We start from the raw sequence: 14214 nt of genomic DNA, 5'->3' as shown, positions 1-14214 counted from the left end.
GCTCTGTAGGATGATGGTATTTTGAAACCAAAACTCCCAGATGATCTGGACACCATGTGACTTCTCAGGAAGAGTTGAGCAGTCAAACAGAGGCAGACTCGGTGCTAGGAGAAGCAGCTGACTGGTTTGGCCACAGACCAGTCCATTGCTTAGCTGGCCAAATGGACAACCTGAGTCTGCTATTCAGAGCTTGAAAATAGGTAGGCTGCCATTCTCAGGTAACTCGGAGAGGATGAGAAAAGTGAGGGTGAGGTCAGAAGAGACCAGCATAGTGCGGGTTACCCCACTGGAGTAAAGCCATTAAACCCACTGGAGAAGTCTTGCGAGGAATGCTGAGAATATTCTAACAGATTTAAACAATTTCTGTAAGTCTGACCAAGGCCCCAAGTCACAGAGATACCACACCTGTGATTTCTGTGGCAACACTTCCTGTGAGAACTTTCTTGAACTAGCCAACTGTCCCGCCATGCTCAGTGGAGACCAAAGTCTCTAAAGTTAGCAAGTGAGTGTGTCTTCCAGGGACCCTGAGTCTCCAGGGAAGCAACCACTGCTAGAAATCAGTGCCCTCTTCCCGTGCATCAGAGATCAACAAATTTTATTTGGAAAGATCTAGAAAAGAAAGACTTAGGGCGGTAAGCCATTTGTTCTCTGTCACTCATACTGAACACCACCACCTCATGGCATGAAAGCAGCCACAAACAACACCCAAACAAAGGGAAATCCCAGTTAGTTTCTCCATCTACTTTCCAGTAAAATTGATATGATAGTGAAAAAAAAAGAGGAAATTTGAACTCATTGAATTCGATTCATGTAATGAACTTTTTACTCTATTTCTCACTTTTCCACTCAAAGCTTAGACTGCAAGACATCTAGAAAACTAGCCACCAAGCAGATCCATGTGAAGCAGACTCTTACCCACAATACACAGAAAGCACCCCTCCATTTCCCGGAAGGAAACAAACTATACCAGTGTGCCCATCCATCAGCTCCCTGGTGGTCATTGCCTTGAATTGAACAGCTGGAAGAGTCTAGGGTCTTTCCTGAAATCTCTCTTAGAAATTCACTGGAGATTGGAGGAAATGAAAAGTAAATAAATAAGTGAACCAACAAAAACCCCACTTGTTATTTCTGAATTGATGAAATCAGACAAATATTCCTGAGGGTTGGATGCCTTGGGCCCAGTGAACTGGCTAATCACTGAGCACAACTCCCTCCTCTGCTGAGGCAAGAACTAACTCCCCAGGCTCAGCACCTTCCCAGCAGGGCTCAGTCCGTAATGATTTCCAAGCAGAAGTGTTCATTATCTGGGACTGATTTTCATTTCAGCCCTGTTCATGTCTTCGCTCTAAAAATGATCCTAAAGACTTGTGGCTGTTCCAATCAATAGCAACACAATCAGCAGAAAGCCCTACCCAGCACACTTCAAAATTAACAGTCTTCTTGCCTCCATGACTCAATATTAACGGCAAAGAAAGGAGTACTTTTTGTTAATCATCTTCCCCATTTAAATTAACCGGATAGGCTTTGCAAAAAAAAAAAGGGGGGGAGGGAATAAATCTAATTCTTTAAAAGAGTAGTGAATAGTAGATGATGTTCATATAACATGGAGCCCCTGGAGGGATCCCAGAAGCCTCCTGCAATGTGCTCAGGCAGTTGTGATGGCACAGGCTTCTCTCTGTGTGCCAGACATTTATGGAGGCTGACAAGCCAAAGCCCTTGGCATGGTTTAATTTTCATGTAACCACTTTCGGTTGTCCAGCTGTAGGGAGAGGAAATGATCAAGGCCAGTTTGAAGTCAACTGCAGCACCCTCATTTGACTGTCTTTATTAGTTTTACTTTGTACATTTGTCTTGCATTATCTTCCTTCTGACACTAGTTAGAGAACGAGAGCTGGTTTTCCAGCAGCTACGGATTAGGAGCCCAGCTTGACTTTGTCCCATGGTAACAAAAAGAGGCAGAAATGACCTCCACAAGCATCTCAAAGAACAGATAGCTGCTGTGTTCAGTCAATTAGCGAATAGGAGTCTCTGCAGCTATTTTCAACGAAGTCAGCAAGTCCTCACCCAGGTGTGCTAGACTAAGCCAGAAAACAGGAAGAGAGAATGAATGAATGAATGAATGAATGAATGAATGAATGAACGAACTAGAGCCTTGCCCATGAGGATCGCTGGTCGTGTAGTACCAGAAGCTGTCCACAAGCAGTTAGGACTGTCAGGGGCTGAAGTTTAGGGTAGAATATAATTGCTTTGCGGTCATCTGCTTTAAGTCAGAGGGTAGGGATGATTCTAGGAGTGCTGAAGGGCCTCCATGAACAAACAAGATCCTTAGGGAAGTGAGCAATGTGCTCCTAAATACTCCTTAGTTATCATGGTCAGGTCACTTATAGAGGAAAACCTTTCCCTCTATGCAGAAATAATGTGACTGACAGCTGAGATTTGGTAAAAACAAAGACAGAGGAAGTCCTTAAATAGGAGTAGCAACCAGGCAGAGCAGACAGGTCATGAACGGTGGTTAAGAGGGTGGGGAGCTGACAGCCAAAGCCCAGGGTCTGGCTAGCCTGATGTGAGGGTTCGCATGTGAAAAATGGAGCTCTGGGGGTTCTGCAGAGGTTTGTTCACATTATTGCACAGCTCCGGTTCTCTGGCTGTGTGATTTGCACGGTGAGTGTAACAGCAGCAGCACCTGGGAACTAGTGAGGCTCAGCAAGGTGTGCTTTTGCAGCAGTCCGATGCTCAGGCAGGTCAGGGTTTGAGAACCATTGCTGTGGAGGATGAGCCCAGCCTCTGCTGGCACTTGGAGGTGCTGCTGCTAACAAACCAGAGAAAATAACCAGTGACAGAGGGAAACAGAGCAGGGCCCCAGTTCACACCCCTGAAGCAATAATTTCAAAGAACCTGCTCCCAATTCCAATTGCTCTCCTCTGCTGGGATGTGAGATGACTCCTGCCCATGTGCCCCTTCTACAGTAGTGACAGACACTGCCTGGGAGTGTTGTATTGAAATCACCCAGCCCCAGGGAGGCCACCTGCCCAGTTCTTGTGCATTTAGTAGCCTCCTTCAAAGCCATGTTTTATGTGGAAGTGGTGAGCCTGCAGCCATGAGCCGGGGCCACTAGGAAGCTGCTTTGCTCACAGCACGCATCCTGGAGAGCAGGGTCATTCAAGGACACTCCCAGGTTACTGCAGCTCTATTCATTTGTAGCGAGACTGGGGAATGCAGTCACAATTCAAACACTAAATTGGATGGGGGAATGGATTGCTTCTCTTGGAAGGACAGTAACCCATGTTCCTAAAATTAGAAAGAAGAAAAAAGTTGAGGCTGCAGCTTCATGTACAGTGGGAATATCATTCCCGTGGTCTATGTAGGCTCTAGTTCCCAACCATTTCCTCGAACTACCAGATACCCAAGGCCTGACTTATGGAGTAAGATCACTATGGTATGAGATCACTATGGTATAAAATCACTATGGTATCAGCTGGAACTCCTTGGTGTTTTCTCAGTCACCTTGCCTATGGCCTAAGTCTAACCTCTTATCGGGATCTCAAGGTCAAGATCAGAGGTCAGAGCACAGAAGAGAAATGACCAGCACAGAAGCTAGGAGAACCAGTTATATTTTCTGTAAACCCAACCCTTCCTGCTCAGAACAGGTCCTTCCTGACAGACAGTTCACTGAGCCCCTAAGGACTCCAAAGGGAGCCTGAGACCAGCACAGAGACCACGGTGAGAACGCACATCTCTAAGAACTTAGAATCTGCTTTTTTCATTACATAGAAGAAAAGGGGGGAAAAAGAGAGAACAGAAAAGAAAATGTAGGACATGCCTGCCATTTATCTGAGAAGCATGAGAAAACCAAATAGAGGACATTTTCTTTTACAGCCTGGCCTCTCTGAGTGAAGCCCCTGCTGGCAACACTTCTTTGCCAAGACTTAAGGCAATTTTCTGTGTTTTCCTTACACACCAGCCATGTATTACAAAAGCCTGCGTAGGGACAAAACAGAAAGCGATGGACAGTGGTCCTGGAAGCAGGACTCTCGGTGGCACATTTGTTCATGCAGGACAAGGAGACAGTTGGCTCTTGGGGCAGATCGGATCCAGGCAGGATAGCAGGGGCATTGAGTGAGTAGTAGAATGTCACCCATGCAGAAGAGGGACACGTGATAGAGTCAACAAGCAGAATTTGCAAACTGGTACTTCTGAACCATTGACTTGGTATACCCTGAGGAAGAGCCACCCCCCAAGAGCCAAGTCTACCTTCTCAGAGTACCCTAAAAAACATGACTGTATGGAACTAGTTTAGACCCTCCAACTTTCCTCACCTCCATTTGCCACCTCCCTAAGGCAAGAAGAGTAACTGATGTGTCCCAGGATCCTGGTCCTGCACTAAGGATGCAACCAATGTGTCTCCGGCACTACATCCGGCGCACAGCATGGGCTCAACAAATGTCAGACTGAATAGAATCCCAGAGATCACCTGGCCTCAGAGAATGAGTATGGTTTGAAGTTAAGATGCCCTGGAGGAGAAAGACTCCCCCAGCCAAGTTTTAGTCTGTCATTTGTTGTTTGCAAAATCAAGAGTGGGAGCAGAGTGGAAGGGGGAAGGACAGATGGCAGATGACAGGAAGAGACTTCTTTGCAAAGCAATCTTTCCCAGGTAGGACCAGTGAAAATGTCTCCCCAAAGCAAGCATCGGTAGGCCTTGATGAGCCCATTTGTTTTACTTCATGGGTCACAGGACTAAGGAAATGGAGCCTTAATATTTTAATAAACCGAGCTCTTTGCCACTTTTATCAGATATACTGTGGAAAGATTCATCACCATGAAGCTCAAATCCCGATAGTCTAATGAGAAGAGGGCAGAAGACATGAGAGACTCCAGAATGCAGATGGAGTGTATTAATCACAGGAACAAAATCATGTTGGCTTTAATGTCTGTTTTCTTTTATCTGGGAATGGAAATGCACCTCTGTTACCTGGACCCTTTATACTTAGCATTTGGGAACAGACGTGGGCACAAACATAAATATTGAGGGTTCTTTTCCCCAGCAGAATGAGCTGTCAGAAAAAAAAAAAAAAAGCTGAGGTTATATGTATTTGCAAAGGCAGAGAATCAACCCAAAGGTTTTAGGTCTAGACTCCAGCACCCCTGTGGGAAAGGGATTGGGGTGGACAAGAAGGTAGCCTCTGCCCTCTGAAAGGATTCCTTGGGGGACTAAGGGATTCACCTGGATCCATGAGTCACGTAGCTGAGAAAAAAATGCATGTGTCCATCTTCAGAGGCAACAGTGCATCCTTTCTGGCCATCAGGGAATCCTGGGCAGTGGCTCTCACCACTACCCACTCTCCATGATACAAAGGCAGCCTGGTGGGAGTATTGATGGCACTCTCACAGACATACTCCAGAGGGTGGAAGTAGAGAAGAGTTTTGGGGAAAGGAAGTTAAATTTGGCACCCAGGTGAATCACTTGAAAAGGAAGGGAAGAGATGTTGAATGAGAAGGTGATAGAGTTGGAGAGTGAACTAGAAGTTGATTAGGAGGACAACATGAGGAGCAACCAAGAAGGAAGAGTACTGCTCTGTATTTACACTTAGATTCACATGTCAGAGGAATCATGGACAAGTGGAGTCATGTGACCACAGAGGCAGTCACTACAATTGCTTTGCAAGTCAGAGCCACTTGAAGCAGATGACAGATCAATCTACCTACCAGGTTTCCATAGGATCTGCTTCCAAGAAAGAGCTGTTGGTGCCTTGGTCTGGCCAGGCATGGCTGGGGATTGGAGAAACAGAAGAGAAAGAAGAAAGGTTATACAGAAACTGGCTGTACCCAAGGAAGCCTATAGTTACTAGAGTGGGACTTGTTATGTTATTGCATGGGCATTGTGATGTATGTAAGAAGGCATCATCATGAGGTGATAGGCCATTAGTTTAGGGAATTGGAGTTTAAGTATAAAATACCAGACATAAGTAGGTGAAGGGAAGCTGATAATATATATGTACATACATATATACATATCTATAATATGGAAGTGAAATAGAAAACAGAGAGGTCATCATTCCCAATAAATTTTAATTCTCCAGAAGCCTTAGGTTATTCTTATTGTTATTTGTTTTTAGCTCTCAAAGCCCTGGAAGAGGTACCTGGAACACAGCAGGAGTCGTAAACATTTGGAAGTGAAGTACCTAGCTTGTCCCTACTGGTGAAGACTCAGTGTATCACTAACCTCCATATTGACTGAGCCATATAGAAGCAGGTTGAGCACACACTTCTCCTAGCTTAGAGAAGCCTTTGTGAATTCCCACAGTCCATGCAGTAGCCAGACAGCTGCAGACACTGGGTCTGGTTCTCCAGCAGTGAACAGTGGCAACGTGGCACACAGTGGCTTGAACACATTTTGAACCTATCTGAACAACACCCACAACATTACCTGGTAGAGTCTGCCCACCCTACCATTGCCTCTGCCTTTCCCTAAGTACCTGATAGATACTGTTGAGTCTGTCATCCTCAGTCATGATGCTGGGACTAAATATAAAGGTTCTGGGTTCAGCCAATCTCAGGCCCTTCCCTCCCCATCTCTGGAGATGATGTCACCATTTAAAAACCTTGTGTGAGAAGCCTGTATGTTTCCAGCTCCTCAACCTCAGTGTGTGGGAAAGGCCTAAGATAAACAAGCTGTTTGCTCTACTGGAGCCTCTCTGGGCTCCACCCTGCAGAGAGAAAAAGCAGCCTCATTATATGGAACCCCCTTCTACCTGCTCCTTACTGGGCAGTGGCCATTAGGTCCGAGCAGCTGGAGTGTCTTTACCTGGAGCCAGCTTCACCTGGGGATTGTCCAGCGTGTCCTTGGCATATGTGTTCTGAGCCTCTTGAGCTGCTTCCAAGAATGAATCTCTTAGTCTACAAATGTATTTATTTGGTAACTATGCTACTGTGTGTGTATGAGTCTGATCCAATGCAAACCTTGAAATGTCTTATTAGGAGGACGTATGAATTTATAGAAAATTGAATCTAACTTCAGAACAGTGCATTATGTTGTCGGTCAATAATGCTGCTCAGTCAGTCACAGGAGACCAGAGAAAAACCTTACCCTCCACCCCTCTCCTTGGCACCCTCTCCCTGCCTAATTGCCCTACTAGATTCTAACTGATGCAGAGTGAAGGAGGCCAAGAGTGTACGTGTACATAAAGATTTCATAGGAAAAGAACCTCTTGGGGAATCGGTTGAGTTTCTTCCCATGACTGTGATCTTCTCATGCCTGAATCCCAAACTTTAAATTTCTAACAATTTCGATTCCTGCAGTTTCTGAGCAATTTGTTAAATGCCTATTCAACACAGACAGATATTTATTTTCAGCCTTGGCTTGTAAATGCCTACAAACTGATTCATGTTGGTGGTCGTGATGACACTTCTGTGAATTGGTGAATAAATATGATTTTAGAATTTCACAGTAAAGATGACTTCAGAGGGTTTTTATTGTTCACACTCGTGGTGGGATGAGAGACTGCAAACTGGACGGGATCAGCATCTCTGGGGCTCGGTCCTATATCCACACGGTGAGAGAAACGTGGTGAATATGACCATGGTGGACCCCATGAGGCTTCCTTCCAGGCCTCCTGTTCTATGAGAGCTGAGCCTGGCAGTATTGCCATTGGAGACAACTAGAAACATGATCTGAGTCAGAGGAGGCATTTATTGAGGCCCAGCAAGTTATGGGAGCTATGAACCCTAAAGTAGGCTATTCTTCCTGGTAACCCTGAGACCCAGAGGAATCCAGGATGCTTCCTCACACAAGCAGTTGTGATCATGGCCCTGTAATTGGAATTTTCTTAGGGCCACCAACCAACTCCCAAATAAAGACATGGAGACTTATTATTAACTAAAAATGCCTGGCCTTAGAGTAGGCTTGTCCCACTAGCTCTTTTAACTTCATATAACCTGTTTCTATTCATCTATGCTTTGCCTCAGGGTTTTTTTACCTTTCATTCTGTATGTCCTACTTTCCTGCCTCCTCCATGTCTGTCTGGTTGGCTCCCTTTGTCTCCCTTGAGTCTCTTTTTCTTTCTTCTTCTAGCCTAAATTCCTCTTCCTACTTACTCTCCCTGACTAGAAGTCCCACCTATATCTCCCCCCTCACTATTGGCCATTCAGCTGTTTATTAGACCAATCAAGTGCCTTAGGCAGGCAAGGTGAAACAGCAACACATCTTTACATAAACAAATGCAACACATTGTGCATACTTACACAAATGTTCCACTACATGGCCCTTCCCCTCCCTTGAGCCATTCCTTTCCCCCCATGCTGACCTGCCCATAGATCCAGGTGACGTTCAGGGCCACCTTTGCACAGGAGCTCATAGTGCTAGGCTCCATCTCATCATCGAGAGCCAGTGGCCGTCCAGAGCACTCCCCTGAGAGTCTAGATGCTGTCATTACCCAACTTTCCCTCCTAGTTCCTTTTCTTTTCTTTTTTATTAATTAATCAATTAATTAATTTTTACCTAGCCCAACCACAGTTCCCCCTCCCTTCCTTCTCTCTTTCTAGTTCCACCCCCCAAATTCCCATCCACTAACTCTCCTTTCCCCTCAGAAAAGTGCAGGCCTCCCACAGCTATCAGCCAGCCAATCTCCCCGATAGTTCCTATTGAGCCAACACAAGGCTAAGCCCCACTCTTCAGCTGAGTGTCAGAGGGAAGGAGGGAAAATTCAAACAACATATCCTTGGGCAGCTGGAGATCCGTGATCAAGAGCACTAGCTGTCCTTCTAGAAGACCTGGGTTCGGTTCCACATGAAGATTCTCACAACCATCTGTGACAACATTTTCAGGGGATCCGATGCCCTTTTCTGGCCTCTGCAGGCACCAGGCACATATGTGGTACACATGCAGACATGCAAGCGGAATGCCCATACACATAATAAAATAAAAATAAATACTTGTTTAATGTCCTCGGAAGTTGTATTTGTTCGCCTCACAGTTAATAACATATCTGACAGGGACAACTTAAGAAAAAGGGTTACTTTGGCTCCTAATATTGCAAGGTTCGGTGTATAGAATCTTAGCCCCATGTACTTGGGCAGGACACTCGGACAGCAGGAGTTTTTGGTGGAGAGATGTGGGCTTTATGACCAAGAGATCCAAACAGGAAACGTCCAAAAACAATACATCCCCAAGGACACACCCAAAGTGACCCACTTCCTCCAGTTCAGCCCTATAAATTCCCAGAACATCACCCAAATAGTACAAGCATCCGGGATCCTAAACATTCAAATAATGAACCCATGGGGGGGGCATTACAAATTCAAATCACAACAGAATCTTCAGTGACATAGAGAAGACACTGACTATGACCTCACAGGCCCCAGCTGTCTTCTCATCAGTCCCCTGCCATCTTCCTCTCTTCTTCCTCTTTCTCGGATAGATGTAAAAAAGATGTGCTTTTTCTTTCTCTGGGAAGAGCAGCTTTATCATCCTCCCTCCTCTCGTGGTGTCCCACCCAAACCCACCCCACCTTCCTCTACCAAAGTACAGATTCTCACACATACAGAGCACTCATACCCTCAACACTGTTCCCAGCCTTATTGATGTTAAGCCAGAGTATTTGTCATGCTGAATTATAGCTTCCCTTTTTCATCACGGAGTTAATAAAGAGACAAAGAAGCCTTGATCTGATAAGTGGTGCTTCCCTGGCTCACCTTGGTAACTTGCACACACACCCCAGCTGTGGCCTTCTGTTTCAGGGGACCTTAGTAAAATCACTGCTTACTTATGACACCATTATCCCACGACAGTCTCACTGACCTTTCATTTCATTTGTACAGTGTTGATAATGGAACCTTACTGAAAGCATTCTTGTCATGATTAAATGAGATAACACCTTTCAAATGTCTGCCACAGTGTCCGAACCTTTGGGTGCTTGCTAAGTAAGTTTCACCACTTCCATTCAACACTGGAAAGTAATACACAGTGTGGTTCACACCCTCTTCCATTCAGATCTTCTTGCATTCTCCCACCGAGTGAACTCATTCATGCACTGGGTGATAGGTGCCCTCCTCGGCCTCTCAATGGAGACTGCAGAAAGGGAGGAAAGAAAAGAGTCAGGGGGTGATGTACACAGACTTGCTAAGGATTTGTTTTGGACCAAGCCTTCACTGGTATTTTCCAACTTAATTCTTCCAGTGACTTCAGGAGAAAGTACCTTCATCCCTATTTCATAAAAGAAAAGGCTGAGCCCAGAGTGACTAGGTCTCCTGCCCAAGGCCACACAGCTGATGATGCACAAACATGATGTTCTGAGTCCAGGGCTTGTCCCACTAAGCCAAATGCCTGCCCAAGCTGAGGAATACCTGCTTGCGCGAGTCAACTGTTGCCTTTGCAAACGCCAAGCCTGCCGGCGTCAGGGCTGGTGACAAACGATGTTTCCTTTCCTAGCACCTTGGACTAAAACCAGCTCCCCCACTCCCCCTGTGCCCAAACACTAGATACAAGCTGAAAAACCCTGGTTAAGTAACTACAGTTTCAAAAATAAAAATTGTGTTAAAGATGTAAGCCAAGGAGTGACTAAGAGCCAGCAGGAGAGCACATTATGAGAAAATATACATGTGGAAACTAGAGCAAATGGATCTCCTCTCCCACAACAGTGACACCAGAAAATGGTCTCCGGGGCCTCTGTGGACCTCCATGTCCTGAAACATACACACCGGGGACGCAGAGCAATGTGGAGCCTTCACTCACTTATCTAGTCATTGCCCAAAGATGCCCACAGCTCCTCACAGAGTGTCTGCATTCACAGGCTAGTGGAGAGGAGACATAACACTAAATGGTCTCATAAATAAGTGCACAATCGCACTTGCTGTGAGATCTGCAACGGAGACACCACGGAGCCGTGAGCAGCATCTGTGGAGGAATCGGTGACAGTTCACAGACTCTTGAGATAATAACGGGTCTGAGGCTCCAGAAGCCCCCAGCCAACGACATAAACGAGGTCACGAAGATCTGAAAGCATCTTTGCCTTCCTTTCTTCTCTACATTTCTTCCCTGGAGACGTTCACTCCACACTCTTCCCATCATTCCTCCAGGGCAGTCTGTCCCGTCTCCCATGGGAGTCACCACCTGAAGACACAACAGTGAGCGTGGGGTGCAGGTATCAGAACCTCCCACCTAGGCATAGATTTGATTACTTAAGGCTATGCTGCTCCCCTGCTGAAGTTGGCTCCAAGACCTCAAGGCCATGTGAAACTAAAATGCATGGCTCCTGACACTTCTCGCGAGTTGCACGGAGCTCCTCCCACAACTCTTGCCTGGTAAGATTCCGCAGTCCCAGGCTCATCCATGCGCTCATCAGACTTAGCTAGACGTAGGGATATGGATAGTGAAACTCAATCACAAAGAAGCAGGCTGCTTTCTGGAAAATGTGGCCATTTATCTACAATACAGGTGATGGACAGCCATGAGCTGCCTCTGACAAGACTTTTGGATGCTGGAAAGACTGCATTGTGCATTTCCCTTTTGTGAATAAATGATAAGTAATGTTTCACTTTATACAAATACATCACTCTGTCACTTGGTAGGAGAGCACTAAAAGATTCTCTGTGCACACTCTGTCTTTCTCAACAGCTGCTAGAATGCAATCATCAAAGCCTACTTCTAACACATTTTGACCCAAACGCAACTTGAAGATGATTCTCTCACTCACAGGAGCCTCCCACTCAGGAAATGTGTTTGACGTAGAGCAAAAACAAAATTCTCAGTAGCAAGACCTCTGATGAGGGATTCCACAGACGGGTAGTGTGTGTGTGTGTGTGTGTGTGTGTGTGTGTGTGTGTGTGTGTGTGTCCAGCATGTGTGGACCAGTTTTTGCTGCCGAATTTTCTCAACTCATTTCATAAATAGTATGTCTAGACTCAAGAAGGAGCGAGGCGGTCCTGGGTGCGCCTCTCTGGCTGCAATAAAGAAGATACCTCCGGCAAGAAAAATAAATGTGAGGTAACAGTTTGCAAACTATGTGCTGGCTGGGGTGAGGGAGCAGGCTGGCCCTACACCATCACCCTGCACCTACACCTTCCTACATTGGGAAGACAATCCGGGCTTCTGCAATAAGAACCTTTGGAAGATTGGCTCTGTACATGGGAAGTCTTAACCCAAGACAGATGGCTCGGAATGTACTCTCTTGACTTCAGTGCTCCCTGGGGAGAGATGACAGACTAGCTTGCCTCCTGAGTGAGAGGCACAGAATGAAGAGACAGCCCAAAAACGTGCCATGTGTACGTGCATTGTATGGCTACAGAATTTACATTCTCATATGAAATATATTTCTCAAATTACGTCTGTTTTAGGCAAAATCAAGGCCTTCAGGACAACCATAGAGTTGTTAAAACTCTGATTTCCAGAAGTCCTGTTGTGACTAACACATCAGAGAGATGAGATGAGGGGAGGAATTGGGGAGTAAAAGGGGGAGGGGGACAGAGGGGTGGGAAGAGACTGGGGTGCAGTAAAGCCAGCTCCTCTCCTCTCTTCAGTTCCTTTGTATAAATCCAACTGACTACAAAACAGAAGTCACGACTCAGGAACGGTGGAAACTACTCTAAGGCCTTGTCAACTTAAGAATGATAACACAAGACTGGAGAGCTGGCTCAGCGGTTAAGAGCACTGGCCGCCCTTCAGAAGGACCCAGGTTCAATTCCCAGCACCCACATGGCAACTCACAACTGTCTGCAACTCCAGCTCCAGGGAATCTGACGTCCTCCCACAGACACTTATAAAATAAATAAGTTATTTTAAAAAGAATGATAGTACACACACTCACACACACACACTTACCCACACACTCATACACACGCGCACAAAGGTTTTTTTTTGTTTTGTTTTGTTTTATTTTGTTTAATTAGCCACTCTCAAAAACCTGGTTAAAAACTACATGATTATTATATAATCCAACTAATCATTCAAAATTATCACAAACACCTGTGTATGTGAGCAAGCCAGACAGACAGACAGCAAGAATGAGGAAATGTGATTAATTAAAACCTAGATGTTCTAAACAGGAATCCACATACCTAAGAGAGTTGTTTAAATTCTTTAGATATCATTATCAAAATCTATGAGAAATTGTTCACCAGCTAAAGAGAGACCATAATGGTTCTTCAGAACCCAATAGAAAACTGAACAAAGAAAATGAATACACAATTCACAGAAGGAACCTGAGAGATTAAAAAGCATAGCAAATATCCTCAAAGTCATTGATTTTACAAATTCGAATTCGGCATCACAGATCCATCAGATTGGGACAACCTGGAGAGACAGCAGTGACAATGTTGGTGAAGCCCAGAGACCCTTGTGCACTTGTGATGAGAACAAAGGCAAAGATAGTCATTCCAGAAGCCTAGAATTCCCTCTGGACAGTCCCTAGAGAAACTCCATCATAAATGGCATGAAGGTGCAGCTCCCTTTGCTTTGTCAAGGAATCTGGGCCGATGGATAATGGGTAGATAGGGTGAGTTGTGCAGCAGAGGTAAGGGAGCAGATTCTTGACTGGCACACAGAGAGGCAGGTCTTTCTATGTCCTGCTGTCACTTTCTCGGGTGCTCAGTTTTCTAGCTCCTAGGAAATCTCAGCTAGCTTCTCTCTGTTCAGCCCGATTCCCGCTGTTTTTCCCAAGGGTCAATTCTGAGGCACAGGAAATTACCAGTAAACTGTCTTCCTGCCAATCTCTACCTCAGAGCCTGTTCATAGAAAGCCCAACATAAGTCACAACAGCATGAGCAGGTCATGTTAGCATATGGACAAAGGGGAAAAAATATGTCATAGAAGGATTTCTTTTTCTTTTCTTTCTTTCTTTTTTTTTTTTTTTTTTTTTGGTTTTTCGAGACAGGGTTTCTCTGTGTAGTTTTGGTACCTGTCCTGGATCTTGCTCTGTAGACCAGGCTGGCCTCAACCTCACAGAGATCCACCTGCCTCTGCCTCCCAAGTGCTGGGATTACAGGCGTGTGCCACCACTGCCTGGCATAGAAGGATTTCTAATCCAATAGTGTTAATATAAATTAATAAGTGCACATACATGCTCTAGAAAATGTGTAATAGAAAGGACAACATCAACACACTGAAGAACTGACTGAGCAAGGGAGACGAGGCAAGTAAGAGCAGGACCTTAACGAGAGACCAGTTATGGCAAAGGCACATGAACCAAGGGGTTCAGCCAATAAATCCCGCTACACTGAGATGGA

The 14214-nt window shown here is 45.4% G+C and overlaps 1 protein-coding gene across 1 annotated transcript in view; it reads left to right on the top strand.

The window, feature by feature from the left end:
- The window catches only part of Clstn2 (calsyntenin 2), a 611344-nt gene extending 603895 nt beyond the window's left edge, over window positions 1-7449 (top strand). The window contains exon 28 of the mRNA XM_028866060.1: window positions 6114-7449. Coding sequence (XP_028721893.1) covers window positions 6114-6174 — 61 coding nt within the window. The 3' untranslated portion in view covers window positions 6175-7449. The remainder of the gene's footprint in view (window positions 1-6113) is intronic.
- Window positions 7450-14214: the final 6765 nt, after the last annotated feature.

Source organism: Peromyscus leucopus, chromosome 7, assembly GCF_004664715.2.
Source record: "Peromyscus leucopus breed LL Stock chromosome 7, UCI_PerLeu_2.1, whole genome shotgun sequence".
NCBI lineage: Eukaryota > Metazoa > Chordata > Mammalia > Rodentia > Cricetidae > Peromyscus > Peromyscus leucopus.
This window is presented reverse-complemented; position numbering and strand designations above follow the sequence as displayed.